The 23,896-nt window shown below is 46.2% G+C and overlaps 1 protein-coding gene and 1 long non-coding RNA gene across 2 annotated transcripts; both read right to left on the bottom strand.

The window, feature by feature from the left end:
* Positions 1-9,085: 9,085 nt before the first annotated feature.
* On the bottom strand, positions 9,086-13,316 carry LOC140524216 (uncharacterized). Its single transcript, XR_011973612.1, has 3 exons — positions 13,154-13,316; positions 12,663-12,719; positions 9,086-9,164 (listed from the first exon to the last, which is right to left on the bottom strand). It is a non-coding gene; the product is annotated as an uncharacterized lncRNA (long non-coding RNA).
* Positions 13,317-18,920: 5,604 nt separating this feature from the next.
* On the bottom strand, positions 18,921-19,740 carry LOC140524215 (small ribosomal subunit protein uS2-like). The gene has a single exon (XM_072638615.1). It carries the CDS (start codon positions 19,723-19,725, stop codon positions 19,141-19,143), a length of 585 nt encoding a protein of 194 aa, XP_072494716.1. The 5' UTR covers positions 19,726-19,740; the 3' UTR covers positions 18,921-19,140.
* Positions 19,741-23,896: the final 4,156 nt, after the last annotated feature.

Raw genomic sequence — 23,896 nt, 5'->3', positions numbered from 1 at the left:
TCCTCAAGCCTCAGGGACTGGGGGGTGGGGGTGGGGAGTCAACCAGCCTGGCTCAGGCCTCAGAAGTCTCTGACCCTGTCATTCAAAGCCCTCAGGACACAGTCTCCAACGTGGGTCACAGTTGCAATGTTGTAGAGCACTTTGCAGGCTGACAGCATCTGCTCTCAGCCCAGCTCCCACTCTTACCTCTGTAACCCTGCCAGAAGGGAGGGCCAGCAAGTATTATCTCCATTTTACCAATGGAAAATCCAAGATTTGTCTCAGGTCACGCGGGGAGCCCAGGCCTCAGCACAGTGCACAGTCCAGCCATTGGCTACTGTCCCAGGCTGGGGCAGGCCCACATGAGCTCCTCCTGGCCAGCGGGTCACTAGTCCTCCCCCCAAGTCTCTCTGGCTCTGGGGCTCCCCCTGAAGGCCACATACTCAAACAAGCATTGACTAAGCACCCACTATACACCAGGCACTGTACTGGGTTCTGGGCTAAACAGACAATAGAACTAGTGCTTGCCCTCAAGGACCTTACACTCCTGCTGGAGAGACAGCAGATACATAAAAAATGAAGTATATACTGGGTAAGGGCCAGGACAGAGCTTGTGTGCGGTCCATCTCCCTCCTATGCACATCTCTTCATCTTTCCCCCAACCCTGCTCTTCCTCCTTCAGCCCTCTCCATTCCATTTTTAAGTCTGGATTCCCCCTCCACAGCCTCACTCTTATTCAGCCCCTTCTCTCCACTCACATACCCACCCCTCAAGTTCAGGTGGTCATGGCCTCTGGCCTGGACTCCTTATTATAATCTGAAATACCAGCTGAGGAGTGCTGGAGAGAGACAGACACAGCCCTTGCTTGCCTTCAGGGAGCTGCTAGTCTAGGAGGGGTTGAGGAGACTCCCTAGACTGCTGTAACATAGTCTTAAGATGAGGATATCTGCCCACTGTCTCAGGAGGAAGCCTTTGAGTTGGGCTTTGAAGAATGGGGAAGAGAGAATTTTCACAGGTCCCAGGCTTCACGTGCCCATCTCCAGCCTCTCCTTCCATCTGTCTTCCATTGGACAGGTGTGCACAATGCCCTTCTCAGAAATCTTCAGGGGCTTTCTATTGCCTCTTGCAGAATTTACTTCTGGTTTCCTCCCTGCCAACAACCCCTCTTCCTAAATCTCAGGGCCGGGCCTTTGCAGGGATTGCTTTTCCCACCTTACAAATGGGAAAATCAAGACCCAGAGAGAGATAGCAATGTGTACAAGGTCATGTAGCCTAAGGAAGTCAGGGTGGAGCCTGGCCTGAAACACAGGCCTCCTGCCTGGAAAGTGGGGTGGTACAGAATCTGGCACAAGAGTTGGGCAGGGTCGGGCATAGGGAGGCCCTGGGCCATGGGGAGCGGGAAGCCCTTAGAAGAGTCCAGGTGCTTGAGGCTTTGGGGCCTGGCTGCCTCCCCGAAGCAGGTCTCGCCATTCCCTATTCTGTTTGCCACAGGAAAAGCAGGTTTGGCAGCTCTGGGAGGATGGGGAATGCAGGGGAGGGGAAGGACACAGCTGCCCAGAAGTCGGGTGTTCAAGGCTTCCAGGAGGCCAGACAGGGAAGGAGCATCAATGCAGGGCCCAGCCAGGTGTTCCCAGCAGAGTATCAGATCCGGAACCAGAAGACCTGGGCCTGAAATTTACCTGCACAGCCTTGGAGAGCCTTTTCTGTGGGTCTGTTTCCTCAGCCTGAGAATAAATGGGTTGGACCAGATTACCTTCGATGTCTCCTCCAGCTCTGGACAGGTCAGAGCTAATATGGCCTTGGGCTGTACTAAGAGAGGCAGTTTCCAGGAAGGAGGAGACAACCAGTTCTGCTGTTTGTGCTCAACATATCTCATCTGGATAGTGGGCATAACCAATTAAGAAGTACACTGATGAGCTGGAGTGTGTCCAGAAAAGGGCAGACAAGAAGAGGAACACTCTTGTATCTGGGTCTTGTATCTGGGGGAACTTTTCCAAAGTTCCAAAGAAGAAGGGATTCCCATGAGGTCTGGGCTCAGGCCTGCTTCTCCTGTGCTGTCCCTAGCTAGGGTCCTGTGTGGTTGAGCATGGGGCTGGACACCCTGGAGGGCTCTGTCCTGGCTTCACAGAGTCCTTCAATGCTAGGAGTTAGGACCTATGGACTTCTCTGCCCAGGCATTTCAAGGTGGATTTGGGCAAGCCCCTTCCCTCCTTGGCCCTGAGAAAGTAGACTTCTCTAATTTTTGTCCCCAAAATGATCAATAACAGGAAACTCAGATGTGGCCACACAGGGTGCTTCATGTCAGAGGCCTGCCCCAGGCTAGGCTCAAGCCTAAGAATTCTGATCCACTCCACCCCCCACCCCGTCATGGGTCCTGTTTTTCCTCTCCTCCTCCTCAGTGGCTCCAGGAAGCCTGAGAGGTGTGGAGGCTCGCTATAGGAAAAAGGAGTAGAAAGGAGGGAGTTGGGGAGGAATAATAAAAGTCAATGTCAAGGACTGTGCCTTTCCCTTTCTGGGGCTCAGTTTCCTTCTCAGTCAAAAAAAGTGGGGTTGATCCTGAGATGTCTTGGCCTCAAGATGCTTGTGTGCTTCCAGCTCCAGCTTCCTGCAAGCCAGGAGTCTGGGCTATGCTCAGGCTGCTGCTAAGGCAGGGCTCCCGAGGCTCTTGTCCTGACTGTATTCCTGGGAAGGAGACATAGACTGCAGGATCCTGGGCCCCTGTCCCATTTGTGTTTCTTGGCACTCTCTTTTGGCCTGGGAGTCCAGGTTCCCCTGGGAGACTACTAGCTTTGGGTGGGATGTGGGGGAAGATGGCCAAGGAGGCCCACTTCTCCATCTCTGATGTCCCCAACAGAAAAGTTGTATTTAGTTCATCTTAGTGTCATTCTACAGGCCTTCGACTTGCTCCATGAGTTCCAGAGTCTCGGTTTTCTCAATTGGAAAATGGACATTCTCAACTCTTTTCCCTACCACCCTAAGGTTTCCAATTCAATTACATTCACTAACATCCTGTTTTTGGTACTGGGGACACAGAAGGGAAATAGTAGCTGTTCTCAAGGAACTGGCATTTCACTGGGCAGGCTGACCGACAGCCTTCAATAGGCAATAGCATTTGATCCTCAGACTCTCTGAACTGGGTGGAGCTACTCGGCTGCGGGCAGTGTTCAGCCCCCCACAATTCCCTGCGTCTCCTAGAGGCAAGGCAGCTCCCCATCGAGGAGGTACTGAACAAAGCACTCTGAGTTAAGTAGCCTGCTGTTTTCTGTACCAATTGAATGCTTCCCATCGCAAGACAGCCATGAGAAAGTGAAGCGTTCAGTTGGAAATTCAATCTACAAATAGATACTATGGTGCATCTGTCCTCTATTTTACTACGAGCACTTGCTTCAGTAGCTAACCAGCATTCAAGGGGAGAAGTGAGCCCTTCGTCTCTGGAAACATTACAGATAAATGTATGTTTTAAAGAGTCCAGTCAAGGTCATCATTAGCCATGAGGGTATCTATGCTTTCTCTCTCCTTCACTCTCTCAACCAATTACAATGCTCATAGATCCCAAAGCTTTGGTAACTGATGATCCCTTGCTCCCCTGCCAGTCACTGCTCTAGGATCCCTTTGAAGTGAGGAAACCTGGCAAAACATCGCTAACAGATATCAGATGGGGGGCCTTTCCAGTATAAAAACAGAAAACTGGGAACCCATCACTGCAGGCAGATGGTGAATACTTCCAGATACAGATCCCCAGTCTTGTAGCACCCCTTGACTTCAGCCTTCCTGAGAACTCCATTGGCTCCAGGGACTGAAGTCTCATGGGTGTATGTGTGGTTTGTGTGTGAACTCTGTTCTTTCATAGTGTCAATGCTGATTTTACACACACACACACACACACACACACACACACACACACACACACACACACACACACTCCTTGCTTAGATAAGCATTTGCTCCTAGATGTAAGAAGTAAGAGATAGAGCCAGGATGTCAAGAATAGCAGGGAAAAAGTATAGAGAGTTTCTCCAACTGCTCCAAACATCTAGAAAAATGCTCCAGATCAAATCCTGATTGGGAAATCTAAGAAAAAATCACAACGAATCATTTTTCCAGCCTAGGTCAACACAGGAAAACAAAGAGATCTATGGATTCCAGGGACTGGATCCCACGAGGAGGACATTGGGGTGAGTGTTCCATCACCCTGGAGCAAGGTGAGGGGAAATCCCAGATCAAGCACAGAGGGGTCTAAAACTTAGCAGGAGGAGGTGTGAACTGGCAGATTCCAGATGATTCCAAAAGGCTCATGAGGAAATATGCTCCCCATCTCCTAATAGAGAGGTAATGCACTCAGTGTAGACTGAGATAGGGTTTTTTGGACATGGTCAATGGAATTTGTTCTGCTTGACCTTACGCATTTACAACAGGGATTTTATTTTATTCTATTTTTTGCTTCCTCAATGAAAAGATGAGGTGGGGTGAGAGGGAGATAAGGTGCATTTTTGAAGACTGAAAAAATTTTAATCTAATTTTTGAAAATATAGGAAGCAAAATGGGTAGGATCAATTCTTCTTTTCATTTTGGGAATATTCTACAGATCCCAGGACAGAATCATCCTCAGAGGTCATCTAGTAAAGTTATCCATATGCATGGCAACAACATTGGGGTAGGGAGGGCAAATATTATGCCCATTTTATAAATGAGGAAACTGAGGCTTGGGCTAAGCGATTTGTCTGTGATCATACAGCTAGGAAGTAGGGCTAAACCAGGACTTCAAGTTGGGCCTCATGACTCCAAGGTCAGTGAATTTTACATCTTGCTCCCTGTCTCTCTCCAAGGGATATTTGGAGAATATTCTTAGTTCAAAGGATCTGGGACTTCATGGATAGGTATAGTCTTTCCATTGATGTACAGAATGACTCACCCATAAGTGCCTATCCTACATTGTAGCATAAGACAGACATAGGGCCCATCTGAGGTGCTAGGAGTTTCTATCACTTTCTTTTGACATCAAATGGAGCACAAAGCCTATCTATCAGTTATCCCTGGTCCTTGACATGTCTTTATGTCAAGGAGAATGTCCCAGAATGTGAGAGTCAGAAAAGATCTCTACCTAGATTCAACCCATCCACAGAAGGATCCCTACTATGATGTACTGGACCAGTAGCCACCTGACCTTTGCTTAAAGAATTTCAAAGAGGGGTAATTCCCCTTGCCCAAGGAAGCCAATTTCACTTTTGGACGCTGAATCCCACCATCCCTACTACTTATGGTCTTTGTCCCACCTCTCTTTCTTAGATAAATTCCTTGATATCTCTCTTTCTCTCTCTCTCTCTCTCTCTCTCTCTCTCTCTCTCTCTCTCTCTCTCTCTCTCTCTCTCCATTTTCTCTCACCTCTTACTTATTTCTTAACTCTCTGTAGTCTAGCTTCTGATCTCATCATTCAACCAAAACTTTCTCCAAAGTGACTACTGACCTCTTAATTGCCAAATCTAATGGCTTCTTCTCAATCCTCATCCTTCTTGACCTCTTCAGTATATGACAATGTCTGTCACTTTCTTTTCCTGAATACCATCTCCCTCTAGGTTTTCACGACACTGCCCATCTGCCCTGACTCATCAATCTCTTTTGATGGCTCTTCATCCATGTCACACTGACTAACTGTGAATGGGCCCCAAGCCTCTGTCCTAGTCCTCTTCTGTTTTCTACATTTTGTCTCTTGGTGATATCATTAGCTTCCAAATTATCATCTCTAGATGAATGTAGATTTGTCCCCATTCTCTTCTGAGTCCAGTCCTCATTGCCAATTTCATACTGGACATTTCAAATTGGATTTCTAGGGATAACTCACATTAAACATTTCCAAAACAGAAACCCATTGTCTTTGTCCTCAAACTCCCCTCTCTTCCCAACTTTCCCATTTTTGTTGAGGGTTCCAACGTTCTTCCATTTTCTAAGATTTAAAACCCCAGCATCATCCCTGATTGCTCCTGCTCACTCACCTTATGTATCTAATCAGCTGCCAAATCTGGTCATTTTTACTTCTGTGACATCTCCCATAGCTGTCTTGTTCTCTGTAATCACACAACCACCACTCTAGTTCAATACTTTTCCCCTGGGCTCCTACAATGGCCTCCTAATTGGTCTCCCTGACTCCCATCTCTGCTCTCTCAAATCCATCTTTCACGTAGCTACCACAGTGATTTCCCTACAGCACAGGTCTGATCATATTCTCTCCCTTTACCTTACTCAATAAATTCTAATGCCTCCTTAATACCTCCAGGACTGAATCTAGACTCCTGTGCTTGGCATTGAAAGCTCTTCACAATCTGGTCCCATCCCACCTTTCCAGTTTTCTTACACATTACCCCCTTCCTCATACTCACTAGTCTAGTCAGAGTGGTCTGCTCATCACTCCTCACACGTGATATACCATCTCCCAGTGCTGTATCTGCACTAGCTGAACCTGGAATGAATGCTCTTCTCACCTCCAACTCTCAGTGTCCCTGGTCTCCTTTAAGACAGCTCCAACACCACCTTCTCAAGGAATCCCTTTCTGATTCCCCAGGTTGCTAGAGGTCACCTCCCCAAACTCCCTTGTGTTCATTTTGTATGTGTGATTGGACCATGCCCAAGTAACCTAGGACAGAGGCACATGGGAGGTACCAGGGACCTTCTTCTAGGAGAAGACATCCTCTGTGAGTAAGAATGGTCTCTTTACATTGACAGTATAGCCAGAACAAGCTTTTAAAAATTATCAGGTTGTGTCTTTCTTTCTGCAGCATCTAGGTTCCCAGATATCATGAACTCAGCTGGATGGGCTCCTCCCTCTTGGACACTGTGATCCAGAGAAACAGACTTGGGGTTTGGGCCTTTTTCAGTTCTGGGTGCAGGTAGTGGGGTCCCTGGACCCAGGCGCTCAAGCAATGATGACCTTGTAGGCAAGATTCTAGACTGGATGTTGCTGCTAGCCTAGTAGGGAAGTACTGAGAAACCAGAGCTGGGATGGGAGACCAGGGGAGCTTTGAACTTGGAACCTGGTAGCAGCTGAGTTAAGCTGTTAAGCATAAACTGAACATAACCCCCTCTCTTCCCCAGAGACTGAGGTGGAGGAGTGGGATGATGCTCCCCCCACATGTTGGGGGCAATGTTTGTGTGCTTGTTCCTGCTCTGCTTTTTAAGTAAATCTTTCAGGATAATCTGATATTGATAGACCTGGGGTTCTATGGACCTCTAAAAGTGGGGGATCATTGTCATTGAGGGCTGGAGCCAATGGCAGAGAGACTAGACACTCCCTAACTCCCTCATAAGGGCACCAGAGACCCCTTTGGACAGATGAAATGTCATATACCAATATAACAGAATGTCTATACATGCTCCAAAGTCTCTCTAAGGTATATCCATTACACATCACAATTCTCCCAGAAGAAGGCTCCACATCCCCTTTCATGTGGTCAATTGCATCAGTCAAGCACTCTACATGTGCTCATGGTGACCAAGTGCATTGGCCAATCATGTATTACAGTAGCAGCATCCTCTCATCCCCCCGGAGCAAAGGGGCTATTTCTTCTATGAGCCTCCTCTTTCTCCCAATAAAACAAACCAAAAATCCTTTCTTCCCCCACCTCCTTACTATCCTTGAACACCTTCAGATCATTCTGACCATTAGCATTCCTGACACTTTCTACAGGACTATGCTATACCTTACACTCAGCCTCTGTTACTTGCATTTGTTGTCGTCTGTCTCTTTCCTCCCAATAGTTTAAAAAAAAATTATTGGTGTAGCGATGTCCCAATTAGTGCAAATAATGAATCCTCTGAAGTAGTTGCAGTATTCAAAATCACATTGCATATTTCCACTGAACTGGAGCCAACGACCATATTTGTATATATTTATTTGCATATAATCTCCCCTATTAGGTACTAAGCTCCTTGAGGGTAGAGACTGTCTTTCTCTTCTTTTTGCATCCCCAAACTTAGCACAGTACCTGGTACATAGTAGGCAATCAATAAATGTGAATTGATTAATTGATCATAGCTTCAAATAGTACAGATTTGAGTATAAATCACTTCACAGGATTCATTCTGACTAATTGAGAACTAGTTGTATCTCTCTCTCTCTGTTTACTTATATCTCCCAATATAACTTTTCCCCTTCCCCCTCCTTCTCCTAGAAGAACAAAATAAAAAAAATAGGAGGGAAAACCAGTTCCACAAAACTGCTAAATTTGAAGTCAAATCCATACCCGTAGTCTCTCCTACTCTCCAAAAACTGAAAGGAAATAAATGCCTTCTCATATCTCTTCATAGGGGCCAAAGTTAGTCAATCTGCATTCAGAATCATTTATTTTTGTCTTTTTCCATTTACATGGTTGTAATCATTGGATAGCATGTTTTATTGACTGTACTTCATTTTGTATCAGTTCATGCAAATCTTCTGAAGCTTCTCAGATTTAAAAATTAATTCAAGAAGGCTAAGAAGGGAAGCAATCATTTTGAGGGGAAAAACTTTGCTTCAGTTTATGTCTGATAAGGGTCTGATATCCAAGATATAAAGGGTACCAACACAAATAAATGCCCCAAAGCCATTTCCCAATAGATGTGTGGTGAAAGGCTATGAACAAAGAGTTTTCAAGAGAAGAGTTGCAAACTGCTAACAACAATATGAAAAAACATTCCAAGACACTAATAATAAGAGATACGCAAGTGAAAACAACCCCGAGGTTTCACTTCATACCTAGCAAACTGGCAAAGATGAGAAAAGATGGAAATAGTCAACGCTGAAGGGGTTCTGGAAAAAGACAGCACACTAATGCTCTGTTGGTGGAGCTGGGAATTAGTCCAGTCATTCTGGAAAGCAATTTGGAACTACACTAAGAAAATGACTAAACCATCTACGCCCTTTGACCCAGCAATCCCCCTTGCTCGGCATATCCTCAAAGGAAGTCAATAATAAAAATAAAGGTTCCCATTTATAACAAAATATTTATAGCAACCCTTTTTGTAGCAGTAAGGAATTACAAACAAAGTAGATTCCTGGAGATTGGGGAATGGCTTGACAACTCCCACTGTGCCATTAGAAATAATGATGAATACATATCTTTTAGTTTTTAATTTTCTTTTTTAATCAGAAATTAAACTCCTTTGTGGTTAGCAAAAATCCTTCTTTTCTTCCTTCTGCCTCCTCACCTCTGTCACTGAGAAAGAAAGAAAAATAAAAGTCTTGTGGCAAACATGTATAGTTAAGCAAAACAATCCCAACTGGTTGTGTGTGTGTATGTGTGTGGTATATACATACATATACATATAAATGCACACATATATGCACATGTACATGTATACATACACATACATACATATGTGTATGTGTGTATATATATGTATATATCTGTACCCTGAGGGCATCACCTCTCAGGAGGTGGGGAGCAATGAGCATGCCTTTTGAAAATCTAAACTGGCTATGAATTTCCTGTGCATTCCCAATGACCTCCTTGGACCCATCCCATTTTCCCTCTCCACTGGAATAATTTCCCTTTGTGTCTTCATCATTTCCTTCTTGAGCATCCCTCATCCCTCCTGGGCTAACTCCCTCTAAAGTATTTTACTCCATGGGGTCCTGATTATACTTTCCCTGTCCCTTTGAAGTCCGCTTTTCCCCAATCGATGGTGCTTGTCAGACTACCCTCCGCTTTTCCTTCCTTCTTCGTCACAAACTCCAGGACCAAAGGGTCCCTCCCCTTCATTTCCACCCCAATAACCAGTTCCTGTTAGTAAGAACCAAATTCAGAATAGGATTTCCCCTCGCTGTTTCCTCCGACTATTGAAGAATGAAACAATTGCTGCGATAACTCAAGAACTGCTTGGCTCTGCTTTGGGCTCTGTGCTGGGCAGAGAGAGAGCTCCAGCAGAGGTCTCTGCATTGCTACCGTACATACATACTGTGGTATGTCTCTGGGACAGTCTGGTAAAGCATTTCTCTGACTCCTCCTGCCTTGCCATTTTAAGACGTTCACCCTAGGATCCTCCTGGAACTTCTCCTGCTCTTTGGACCTTCACCCAAACGCTAATCATCCCTGTGTCTTCCCAAACCTGGTCCCCCTAGAGATTAGAATGTACATTCCCAGAGACAACTAGGTGTCACAGTGGATAGAGCACCAGGCCTGAAATCAGGAAGACTCCTCATTCTGACTTCAAATCCAGCCTCAGACACTTAGTAGCTGTGTGACCCTGGGCAAGTCACTTCACCTTGTTTGTCTCAGTTTCCTCCTCTGTGAGATGAATTGGAGAAGAAAATGGCAAACCCCTGCAGTATCTCTGCCAGGAGAACCCAAATAGGGTCAGGAAGATTCCAACAGGACTGAACAGCAAAAGTTCCTTGAGGCAGGATCCGTCTTTGCCTTTGCATTTATATTCTCAATTCATGGAACAGTGGTTGGTAAATAGCACATAATAAATACACACATGTACACATATGTGTGTATGCGTGTACATGTATATACATACACAAACATATAAATCTCTCTATATACATACATACAAACATATATATGTGTATGTATATATAAGTATATATATATACATATTCACTCTTTATTCATTAATTCATTCCAAAAAAAGAAAGACTGGAAAATAATTGTCACTTGGGATTCAATGTCCAGCACTGCAGGGCATGGTATCTGATCAGTCCTGCCCATTAATGTTCCCCACCCCCCGGTAAGAAGTATCCTAGGAGTCCAGGTATAATCCAGGTACTAAGCACTCACCAATACGTTGTACTGAGATCCTGCTCTTTGGGCCTGCAAATGATTCAGCTTTGAGTTTATTCACAAGAGAAAAGAGCATAGAGTCATACTGTGAACAGGTTTGCAGGGAATCTAAGAAGGTCCAGATGGGAATGTTTCCCAAATTAGATTGGGCTTGGAACCCACGCCCTCCTTCCTCCAGTGGCACCCAACTTTCTCCTGATCCCCAAAAGGAAGGGAGTCTTCTCCCTCAGAATGCTGTGTTCCTCCCCCACTCAGTGTGTCCTCACCTGAGCTCCCCACCCCTTCCCCGCAGCCAGCTGGTCTGGTGTGCACTCAAGCTCGAACTCAGACAATGAGGAACCCTCAAGGCTTTGGAGTGGATCTTCCCTGATCTGTCCCCAATCTGTCCCCATTGTTGGATAATCACTAAGTAACTGCTTCTTCTTCTTCCCAAGATAGGAAAAGGGAAAGGCTCATATTATAATTGTGTCTGTCACCCAGAAAATAAAGATAATTCAACCTAATACTTAGATTACCTCCAAGGTTTTCAGAAGACAATTCTTTTCATTATAGTATTAGGTGTGAAAAAAGTTTAGGGTCTCTACAGGAGGGGCTAAGCTCATAGTAATACTCTACATATAAAGCCCTGTCTTCGGGGGCTTAATGCAAGGAGGATCTATGGCTATATCTGAATCTATATCTATATCTATCTGTTATCTACATCTTTCTCCCATTATCATGTACAGGGGCAGCTAGGTGGCACAGAGGATAGAGTGCTGGGCCTGGAGGTAGGAAGACTCATTTTTCTGAATTCAAATCCAGCCTTGCTAGCTGTATGACCCTGGGCAAGTCACTTGACTTGGTTGGCCTCAGTTTCCTCATCTGTAAAATGAGCTGGAGAAGGAAAGGGCAAACCACTCCAGTAACTCTGCCAAGAAAACCCGAAATGGGGTCACAGAGTGAAACACAACTGAACAAAATAATTACGTGTGTGTCACACACACATATATATATTTATGTGCATGTATACAGATGTACACGTGCATGTATGTATACATTTTATATATACATATACATACACACATATATATTGCTAAACTAAGAGCCCCTTTTCTGTGAATTCTCCTCTGACACTCCCACATTCTGACGTTCCGTTTGACCTCTTCTGTCCGATGTTTAAAGCCCTTCAGGAAGTGGCCTCCTGCCAGCCTATCCAGCCTTCTTGAGATCCTCTCCCCTTCATGTATCCTGTGCCTCAACCACATGGGCACTCCTGTCACTCTTTCCACAGCGCTGCCTCCCACCTCCAGGATTTCACAGTGACTATTCCCTGTCTCTGGAACATTCTCCCTGCTCCCTTCCACCTGTTCCAATCCCAACACTTGTAAGCCTTAAAGTGTTCCAACAAAAACAACAGGAAAGCACTTATGGAGCACCTACTGTATACCAGGTACTGTGTTAAGCACTTTACAAATATCATCTCCTTTGATCCTCAAAGCAACCCTGGAAGGCAGCTGCTATTATTAACTCCATTTTACAGTTGAGGAAACTGAGGCAAACAGAGGTTAAGCCTAGACTTCACACAGCTAGCAAGTGTCTGAGGCCAGATTTGAACTCAGTTTTTCCTGATTGCTGACCCTGGGCTCTATCCACTGTGCCACCAGCTGGCAATTATAATAACGACAATAACAAATTAATAGCAATGTATTAATGATGTAGCTGGTACAATAGACTGCATACTACATTACATATGACAATTCATAATATGAATTATATATGCTATACCATATAATGCTAATCCTTGTTATTCTCATTATAGAGCCATAGATTTGGAGTTTGAATTCTTACCTTCCTACTCATTATCCCTTCAGTCAAGTCCCTTCTCTCTGGACCTCAGTTTCCCCATTCACAAAATAAAGCAGTCAGACTTGCTGACTTTTGAGATCTTACCGAGCCCAAGTCCTTTGATCCGACGTCTCAAGGAAGCATCAGGTATTTAAGAAGGTCCTGAGGGAGAATAGCATATATTAATGTGGTCTCTTACAATTTACAAAGTACTTGCTTCCATGGCCAGGTAAGAAAATGGGGCTCTGACAAATGAAGAAGTTTCCCTAGGGTCCCCTTATGTGTGGGTGAGAGACAGAGCTGGTCCTCAAAGCCAGACAGCCTGATGGCCAGGCCAGTCCATTGGTGGGTCTGTCCTATTTCTGTGCCAGGTTTCCAAAGGACCCCCTAGCCTGGGAGTTGTTACAAGGGAGCTCTGTGTCTTTCTAGAAAGTGATAGACCCACAGCAGTGACTCCTGGAAGGACCAGGATGTCTCTAAACAAGGGGATCCACACTGGGGGAGAGCGAACTGCTCATTACAGGGAAGGTTCTGGACTGGGGAGAAGGGTAGAGAATTGGGCCTCATGGGACAATTGTAAGAAAAGCTGGGCCTACTTCGTTTGACTCCATTTCCCCTATTCAGTAGGATGGGGAGCCACATGCAGAGGGGCTAGGGCTTGAACCCAGGTCCCAAAGAGAAGGAAGGCCCTTGTCATCCCAGCCTGTGCTAGATTCTCAGACAGTCCCAGACCAGGAATCCTTTCCACCCGCAGGCTGAGAGTCTCAATTCCCTAGTCTGTCTGCTCTCCCTCCCATCCTCCTCACATACCATCCCAGGCCTTCAGCCCTTGCACAACCTTGTCCTCAGAGCCAAGAAGAAGGGGAGAGGGAGGGAGGGAGACAGGGAAAGGGGGAGACAAGACTATTCATATCACTGGATTCCAAAGGCAACTTGGAACTCATTTTGACGAAACCCCTGCTTGTTACAGAGGGATACTGAGGCCTAGAGCAGTGGAGTGGCTGTTCTGAGGGCCTCGCAGCAGAACTGGGGTTCCAGAAAGCTGAGCCCCACTCCAGCAATGCCCCAGGAAGCAGCCAGGCCTTCCCCGAGCTGCCAGTCACAGACTCTGGCTAGGTCTGAGGCTGGGGCTGGGGTGGCTTTTCCCCATTTCCAGCTGGCAGGGAAGGATCTCTGTACACATAGCTGTCTGGCCCAGGGGCATCCATTCCTGAGAACTGTGGTCATGGAACTGGGACCTTGCCCCACTCCCTACCCCCCACCCTCTGATCTCCAGTCCCTGACTCATAAATGGAGTGTTGTAAGGCTGTGGGAGAGACCCCCCTCACAAGTCCTAGAGTTCCAGAAACCCAGACAAGCCCCTGCAGCCTAGAAAATGAGAATGCCCAAACTTTCTCAAACCTTGGAACCCCAAACCCCAGTGTTCTAGAATCTTAGAGTCTGCAACACTCTAGAATTCTAGAATTATGTTTCCTTACACCCCATTTCTAGATTTCAGGAATCCCAGAAGGAGGAAGACTGCAATTAATCAACCAACAAGCTTTAATTAGGCACCTGCTCTGTGCCAGGCACTATGTTAGGCACTGGGAATGCAAAGACAAACCAAAGTAGTCCCTGGCCCCAAGGAGCTTATACTCTATATTTATATGTGAACCACATATAAATGTACACTGAATAAAGGCAAATAAAATATAGGCTATTTGTGGAGGGAGGTTACTGGAAGTTGAGGCAGCTGGAAAGGCCTCACACAACAGAGGGTACTTGAGTTGAGTCTTAAAGGAATCCAGGGATTCCATGAGGAAAAAGGGAGGAGGGAGGGCATTCCTGGCAGGGGGCACAGTCAGTGCCAGAGATGGGAGATGGAGATTTGTTTGTGAAGAAAAGCTAGAAGATCAAGAATGTGAAGGAAAGTAATGTATAGTTAGGCCTATAACCTAAGGTGGGTTGAGACTAAACTGTGAAATGTTTATATTTCATTTTAGAGGAGATAGGAAGTGATATGGTCAGATCCGTGCTTGGAGAAAATGGCTGTAGGAGCTGTGTATGTGTGTGGGGATGGATTGGATTGGGGAGAGCCTCAATTCAGGGAAACCAACCGGGAGGTCATTGACCTGGGCCAGGTGTGAGGTGATGGGGGCCTGAACGAGTCAGTCAGTCAGTGGGTGGTGACTTTGTAAGGAGTGAGCAAGGGAAATAAATAACAGATATTGTGGGATTGGCCACTGAATGCAATTAGCGGAGGGAGGGAGCAGGAAGAATTCAGGATGGCCTTGTAGTTGTAAACCTTAAAGGATGGGGGTGCCCTCAACAACCATGGGGAAGTTCCAAGCCTGCCCCGCTCTGTCCCTGCCTCACTCTCCCTCACTCAGCTTCTCTCTGCCTTTTTTTCTATAGTTCCCTTCTCTGACCCCATTGTCAAAACTTTCCTTCCTCCCAATTATGCCCCAGGGTTCTGTTATCCCAGGGAGCTAACCAAATCCAACACTACTTAACTGTGTGTGGTTTGGGGACAAATCACTTAACTCCTCCCAGCCTCGGTTGCCTCATGTGTAACTTGTCCTTCCTGTCCGCCTCACAGGCTGTGGTAAGGAGCAAGCTCTAAGTTAAGCCTCCATAGAAATGAGAGCCGTGCTCATTATATAACCCCAAAAATTAAGAGCTCCCATGTGAATACTAAAGGTCTCATGGGTGCTCCTCTTGACAGGGCCCCCTGTTTCTACTGCTGGTGAGAACATCACTGATTTGGGACAGAAGGACGTTGTCCTGGATGACACTTTTGATCTCTCCAATACCACCGGCAGACCTCCCAGGGTCTTCTGGTTCTGGCAATACTCTACATTTGCTTTCTGAAGGCCAGTCTGGCTAATCACACAGGATGCTGTGGAAATTTACCATTAGGGCTCTTGGGGATAACTTCTTGGTTCTGACTTATCCATGAAACAAAGGGGAAAAAATGGCCCTCAGTCCTGTGTATTGACTCCCCTTCTGCTTCTGCAGGGATGATGGCAGGATGAAGGACAAAAATGCTCCCAAAGAAGTTAAATAGCATGCAGTGTAAAACACTGGCACATAGTAGGCACTTAATAAATGCTTCTTTCCTTACCCCTCTTGCCCATCCCCCTACTAAGAATTATAGTTATCAGCAGAGCACACAGTAGGGTTCTTGTTTAACTTCGTATTCTCATTATTTAGCACACTTCCAGGTATATGGAAAGTTTTCTCTGTTTACCTGTTTCTAACATGGAACCATTTGACAAGACCAAGACCTCAATGGGAAGAATTTTCCTTTCTCGGTCTTCAGTGGCTGTGTCTACAGCCCCTACAGGAGCAGTGACTGGGTTCCATCTCCACAGGGCTGGCTTGGGCTCAGAGTTCTGGGCTGTCTCCATGAGGGGCTGAGGGGAGATGGAGTGAGGTGTTGGTGGTGGTTTGACTTCACTGGCCCATGATGCCTTCAGAGTGCCCTGCTTCCCCAGTTAGCCCAGCTTACCTGCTTTTGGAGTAGCAATCGTTTGGCACTTAATGGGGATGGCTGGTGCCTTCAATGGAGTCATTTTCTAGGATGATGTCTGGGAGGACAGGCCAGGTGATCTAGTGGTCAGGGGCCTCTTGTACTGGTCTGCCTGGTGGTGGCAGCTGATCAACAATTGTTGCTGGTGATGATGAGGAAGGTAGCCCCTGTCTCCATAATGATTTTCCCCCTCAGTGATGGTTATGGGAATAAGGTCGGAAGTAGGAATGGGTGATTTGGCTGAGCCTCTTGGGCTGTCTCTGTCAAGATCTGAGGAAAGATGGTGGTCAAGGTGATGGTGATAGTTTGACTTGCCTGGCCCAAGCTGCCTCCTGACTCTCCTTCGGGGGCCCTGTTATTTCAGCTAGGCTGGCTTAGAACTTACAGTCTTAAAGAGTCATCAAGAGTGAGGAGAGATGGTGTAACTTGCCTAGTGTCCCCTAGCCATTTGGTATCACTGGCAGGACCAAAACCCAGATCTTTCTGATTCCAGGGCCTGCCCTCTGCTGTGTCATGGCTGCATCTCTAAAGATGATGATAATGAACTGTTTTTTCCATCAAGGAGAATGAAAATGCAGAACTTGGACTGGAATCTTGCGGTCAGATACGCATATAGGGACAGAAGCAAAGAAAACAAAGATGGGGAAACCAGCTGAATGAAAAAAAATGAATAATAGCCATCATCGCTAATAGGAAATCCATGCTGAGGAGATACAGTTGGGAGGATGCTGAGGGACTGGTACCAAAGGTGTCTGAAGAAGGTGAAGATTCCAAAGGTGTAGGGGAAAAAACTTAAATATGATTACTGCTGGGGGGAAAAGTGACCCAGAGAATACTGATAACCACAAACCTATATGCCTACTGCCTTATCCTTACAAAAATCTTCATGAGAGTTAGGTCTATATAACTTGAGGGCATCCTGGATGAGGGGATTAGTAGAGACCAGGCAGGCTTTCATAAGTGATACTCAGCAATGGACCTCAGCAATTCACTGAAAAAGGAAGAGAATATGAGAACTCCCTGAGTGTACTGTTGGTTGATCATGGAAAAAAATTGTTATTCAGTAGATTAAATATCTCTGTGGCCATGAGAAATCACCTATTCATCTATCAAAATCATTCCATTTTTTAGGGAAGATGCTACAATGTAAATAACTGTCTATTCTGTCCATGAGGAGGTAGCAACATCCAATAGGGAACTTGAAAAAAATGGAAGTAAAAGGTATCATCGGGGGAGATTGAGACAAAAAGAGAAAACAGACTAGTCACATGATGAGGATAAGGGATGACAGATGGACAGGCAGTGTTCCCTTGACATGAGAGGAGGAAGTAAGGAAGGCCCTCTCATGTGCCGAACCTACTGGAAGATTCTGCCAGGAGTCCCCTGAAGGGGCAGCACAGAGGGATTGGGGGGAATTTCCAAATAGATGACGTCCCAGATATATTTAACTACTTAAGTAATGATTGTTCACCTCTAAGTTCCGAGTTTTTGTGATTCCATGTGGATTCTTGAAGACTTGTGAGTAAATTCTAGAATATATTTTTTAAAAGGGAAAGTTTGTGAGAATTTAAAATGGCAAGCAGAGAACTATTAAGTTTGGGTCATGCCAACTTAGCCTCATTTTTTCCCCACAGGGTTCCTACACAGGTAGGTCAGGAAACACTATAGATACAAGTAAATTAGATTTGGGGAAAGCAATTCACAAAGTCATGCCATTCTTGTGGGGAAAAATGGAGAAATATGGGCTAGAGGGATAAATGCAATCTAGTGTATTCAAAACTAATTAGATGGCCAGGTCCAAAGAGTAGTCATTAATGGCTCAGTGTCGGCTCCCAAAGTAGTCGCCAGTGGAGTGCCCCAGGGATACTTGCTTGGCTCTGTGCTATCTAATATTTTTTATCCAGGACTTGAATAAAGACATAGATGGCATGCTCATCAGATTTGCCAACGACGTAGAGATAGGAAAGGTAGCCAATATAGTGGATGAAATGCACAAGAAGTCAATATTCAATTGTTTTTTTTTAATAGGGTAGGACATTGAGCCAAATTTAATATAATGAAAGATAAATGTAAAGTTTTACACAGGTTCCAAAGATCATTTTTCACAAAACATCAGTTTGAGGAGTAAGGTTAGACAACTGTTCTAAAAAAGAGAAAGGTCCGGGGGGCGGAGCCAAGATGGCGGAGTAGAAAGATGCACATACACATAGCTCCCAACCCACAACCCACAGAATGGCTAGAGGGGACCAACTCACGGTGAATTCTGCACCCAGAGGCCACGGAATATTGGAGCGAGGGAGATTTCTGTTCTGGAGAGACCTGCAAACCTTTCGCGGGGGGTCCTTCGCGCTGCGGACTGGGCGCCAGGACTGGGAGCTGAGTGCAGCCCTGCAGCGGCCGCGACACCGTGAGGAAAAGATCCGAGCGGGCTATGGGGACGGGATCTCCAGCGGCCACGCGGGTCCCTCCACCCACAGAGGGACCTGCAAACCTCTCGCAAAAGGTCCGTCGCGCTGCAGACGCAGAGCCCAGCCCAGACCTGTGGTGGCCGTGGCTCCGAGAGGCACAGATCCGAGCAGGCTTCAGGGACGGGATCTCCAGCGGCGGCACAAGCCCCTCCACCCACAGGTGACGGGGGTCGGTGAGAGAGTCTCTTTGGCGGGTTGAGAGGGGAGTGGGGTGCCCCCATGGCTCGGGCCCCCCCGGGAGATAGAAGCTGAGAGGCGGTTGCAGACAGGGCCTCCCCAAGCGGGCGGGAGCCTGGATCCATTGTGGAAGGTCTGTACATAAACCCCCTGAGGGAACTGAGCCTGAGAGGCGGCCCTGCCCCGACCTGACCATCTGAACCTGAGCACTCCAATCTTCAGTAGGGAACTGCTGAATGGGTACAGAAGGCACCTGTACTCCCTCAGACCAATCAGCCACTTCAGGCTGAGTAGCAGTGAACTCTGGGGCAGGTGCAGTCCATTTACCCTGAAACTCCTCCTTTGTCACTGCCTTCTCAGCTGCAGCCTGCTCTTCCTTTTCAATCTCCTCTGGATCCCTGTAGAAGTAAAGATCAGGCATAACCTCTCATGGGTGTTCATGGGAGATGGTGCCATGCATATGTAGAACTTCACGGGCCAGCATCCAGCACATTAGACCCACTGAGTGAGCTCCCTTGTTGTTACATGGAATGGCAATGTCCACATAGCGCAGTGGGGAGTCTGTGTTGCACAATGCAATGGTTGGAAGGTTAACACATGATGCTTCAGTCAGAGGCTGATGATCTTCCCGAGGATCAGTGACCACCAAGAGGCGGGGCTCCCTGAAAGCTGCCTGGATCTGGTTAGTGAAGGTGCCCAGTGTGAAACATCCAGCAATAGGTGTAGTGCCAGTGGCAGCAGCAAATTTCAGAACAGCCCCGTGGCCAGTGTTCCTGGATGAGATGACACTAACATCAGCTGGGTTTTCAATGGCAACAATGGCACGAGCTGCCAGCAGAAGCTTTTCCCAAGTTCTCTTCAAGTTAATGATGTAGATGCCACAGCTCTTCCTTTTGTATATGTACTGTTCCATCTGGAAGTCCAAGTTGTTGCCACCCAAATGGGTTCCTGCAGCAAAGAATTTGAGGACATCCTCCTCCTTCATCTGCAAGACATCTAGGGCTCCGGACATAGTGACAGTTTCCCTTTGAAGTTACAATGGAAACCAAGAACAACACCGTATGGAGCCTTGCTTGGGGTAGCCCGGAAAGGTGGGAGGTTGATTCTTAAGGCTACCTAAACATAAAGGAGCTTGTGGGATTACTGATTAGGTGTTTACATTTCACCTCAGCTCTGCATTGTCCAAACAACTCCTCAGACATGTCTTCTTTTAGTAAAATGGGCCAGACTTGGGTCAATCCTCTTGTTAGTGGATGTCCTCTCTAGGGACACTGGGATAGTTATCCCTCCCTTACCTTTCTATTCAGCTCCAGCCAAAAGGACCTTGGACTTTAGAACTCTCTCATTGCTCTCATTTCTCTTCTCAATTTTTCCTTCACCTCTTTTACTTGATTTTCAAAATTATTTTTGAGTTCCTCCATGGACTGAGACTATTGCATATTTATTTTGGAGGTTTTGGATGCAGAAGCCTTGACTTTTATGTCTTCCTCTGATGGTATACATTGTTCTCGCTCATCCAAAAGTATGGAAGGAAATACCTGTTCACCAAGAAAGTAATCTTCTATAGTCTTATTTTTTCCCCTTTTTTGGGCATTTTCCCAGTCAGTTACTTGACTTTTGAGTCCTTTGTCAAATGGAGGGTATTCTCTGGGGATCTGCAAGTTCTCAGTCCCTCCAAGGTGATGTAGTCTAGGGAGAGGAGTTCATTCCTTTCCTGGCCTGCACTCTGGTCTGGAAGCAACCACAAGCTTTTCTGCCCAGGATCTGTGAATAGAACTCCCTCATAGGAGCCTCCATCAACTCCACAAGCCAGTACTCCTCCTCACCCCAGAACCACCACTCAGAGCTGAGATTCAGATCAGCGGCTCAATTCCCCCAAGGTCTTTAGGCCGAGAGCTCCAAAAATGGGCACTGCCACCACCTGTGGCTGGGGCCAGACCACATTCCTTTCTCCCCCAGGTGAAAGAGCTTGCTCACTGACCTTTGAAGTTGTCTTTGGCGTTTGTGGGGTGATGCCAGGCCTAGAGGCCTGAGGGCTACCTGAGTCTTACCTTACCTATCGCAGGTCTTCAGCTGGCCAAACCGGATAAACATATGAGAGAAGAGACTTTCCAGAGTCGAACAAGGGTTAGGCTTTATTCAGGGTCTTGGTTACATGTGCAGGGGGAACTCTTCCTTAGGAGAGAGAGAAATCTCCCAAGGAGGCAAAGATCTTACAGTAAGAGAATGAAAGCAGAAGTGGAAGTGGGGAAAGAGGGGAGAGGGAAGAGAGAAGGAAGGAGAGAGGGAAGAGGGGCCTTCTGTCCTGTAAGGGCCCCTCAGCGCTAAGAGCGCCTTCAGGCTTTCCTGACCCTACTTAAGCTCTCCTGCTGCATCGTTTGCACCTCAATACCGTGCCTGTTAGATAACAATAGGTGTGCCCAGATCTGGGCCAATCTCGAGGGCGGGGATGCTCTCTCCCAGCACTTTTCTCACGGGAAGAGGCGGAAATGCACGAGATAGCTCGGTCTCACACCTCAATTCCCTGCTGTTCCCTGGGGGGCCTCATGAGAACTCTAAGGTTTAGAAGTTCTCACCTTTACCCGCCCGAGACTGTCCACATGGAACTGAGCTTACACCCCCAACAGGGTGAGAAGTCTTGGAACCATAGCTGCTGCCCAGGATTCCTCCTGCTCCAGTCCCGCCCCCACTGTGCCCACTGTGGTCAAGGCTGGCCTGTGCTCCACTCTGAGCCTGGTGCAATGGACCTTTCCTGTCGGCCTTCCAGGCTGTCTTGAGCTGAATATCTCTTTCACTCTGTTGTTTTGTGGCTTCTGCTGCTCTAGAATTTGTTTAGAGTCATTTTTTTATAGGTATTTTATAGGCTGTGGGGGCAGAGCTTCTACAAGTCTATCTTTCTACTCTGTCATCTTGGCTTTGCCCCCTCTCTCGGCGGACTTTAGAACTCTCAAGCTCACAAGGTCACCTCCAAGCCTGGACATGTGCATCTCAAGTTTAGATGCTTATTCCACTAAGGTAAGGCAACAACAAAAGTAAAATCAGAAAAGGCAGCCAGGGCCCCACCTGGTTGTTTCCTCTGCACTAGCTGCCATGTGGATAAGGTCACCATGATGCTGAGGTAGAGAGAGGCTAACCCTTCTCCACCCCTTGCTGGAAGTCTCAGAGTTGCGTGATGCCACTTGGAGCAATTAAGCTGAAAAATGTCTCTCCCTTTAACTGACACAGCCCTTTACCCCACTGTTGCTGTCATGGAGTGAAGATGGAACAAGGGACCACTCAGGGTTTTCTGTATTTTACTAAAGTGACAAGTCTTTTCAGTTCTGGGCTAGTAGATGGGGAGTCCATCCAATACAGAGTCATTATCTTCCTGGAATCCCCAGAGGTTTCCAGGGGTGCTGCAGGTACACACTCCCTTGATGGCACCTCTAGGCCATCTATACTTCCTCTATAGTTATCCCTTACACATTGTAGGGATTAGGGGCATGGTGCCCCCATGATCTGGAAAATCCCCCCAAAAATTTTGGCTTTCCCTTCATACCAGAGAAGTCTGAATTATTATGGTATTAAAAGATAAAATATGTTCATATTCTACAATACTATACACATATTTTTATGTTTTTCTGAATTTCTAAACTTTTTTGAGTTGTCTGCTGACCTTTATGTGTCAGCTGTGCCTCCCATAAAACTCTCCCCAAAATTCCCATTTATTTCTTATGCCTAACTGTGATATATTGAAACCACAATGGGCAAAATCACAATGTGGAAGGGATAACTGTACTCTTCCAGGCAAATAGCTGCTGTCCTTAGCTAACTGGCTGGGCACTGGGCACATTTTTCTATATCCTGAATCCTGCACATTTTTCTATATCCTGAATCCTGGGGTCCCAAAGTGGCTCAAACATTGCTCTTTCAAATGTCTCCCCCAGAGCCTTATTTTAAATAGTCCATGTAGCACACAGTTCTTTACCAGTTTTTAGGGAGGGTTCTGTCCTAAAACAATTGGTGGACTTGCAGCACAAGCACCCCCCAGATGCAAAATCAACAAACATTTTACACAGCTTCTCTGAGGCTATGCTGTCTGTGAGGGCTTATCCCAATCCTTGCAAAAAGAGAAATGAAAAAAAGAAAGAAAGAGAGAAGGGAAGGGAGGGGAAGGGGAAAGGGAGGAAAGGAAAGAAATAAGGAAAGAAAGAAAGACATAAAGAAGGAAGGAAGGAAGGAAGAAAAAGAAAGAAAAAAATTGGGACAAAACAAATAACTAAAGGGGAAAAAGTGGAGAAAAATAAAGAATTTTGCCAGCTTGGGTCTAGGTTGGCAGCATTATAGCCTCAATGAGGGTCACATCACCAGCTAGCTCAGACAGAGGGACAGACACGTAAAACAGGTCTCAGGAGAGCTGGGACTTGTCGACCAGACTAAGTTTTAATGTCCCAGAGGAAACTTGAGCAATGGTTACCACAACACGTAGGCAGACAATGATGCTACTGTTTCCCCAGGTCCCATGTGCCTTGCAACAATTGCACGCGTTCACAGAGGCTTGTATTAATTACCGCATGTGCTCAGTATGTTTCCATTTTCTTCTTTTCTTATTTCTGTGTATTTACTCTTGTCTTAGTATCTTGCCTGTGTTAGAGCTACATTAGCCAGCTAAATATGCGTAATTATACTGTTACTTGCACACATGCCGTTGGGTTATTTTATTGGTGGAGGGCTGTTATTACTGCTGTCATTTTGTCTGCTGTTGTGCGGATTTTGCTTGTGGGATATGGGAATGTATGCACAGCGTATGTGACATGTGCATCCATATCTAACTCTGATTCCTGCATGGAACGCAGCCTGTAGTCACTGAAGCTTCCTGTCTTTGTAAGGCGTCCTCTGAGACCTTTTGTGTTTTAAGCATTTCTAATAAGCAGAGGAAATAAATAGCTGTGTTCTACTTAATTTGTACATTGAGTATCTTTCTACTTCCTTTCTCCTACCCCTTCATTTAGGAATAATGATGACGATAGCTAATATTTATATCAAGCTTACTATGTGTCAGGCATTGTACTTAGCACTTTACAATGATCATCTCAATTGAGGTGCTATTATTAGCCCCATTTTACAGATGGGGAAACTGAGGCAGTCAGTAGTTTAAGTGACTTGCTCAGGGTCACATAACTAGTATCTGAGTCTACATTTGA

Source organism: Notamacropus eugenii, chromosome 2 (genome assembly GCF_028372415.1).
Source record: "Notamacropus eugenii isolate mMacEug1 chromosome 2, mMacEug1.pri_v2, whole genome shotgun sequence".
NCBI classification, from domain to species: Eukaryota; Metazoa; Chordata; class Mammalia; order Diprotodontia; family Macropodidae; genus Notamacropus; species Notamacropus eugenii.
Note: the sequence above shows the minus strand (reverse complement) of the source record. Positions and strands in the feature narration are given on the sequence as shown.

Coding starts and splice junctions, on each gene's coding strand:
- LOC140524215 (XM_072638615.1), bottom strand. CDS start 19,725: ATGTCCGGAGCCCTAGATGTCTTGCAGATGAAGGAGGAGGATGTCCTC.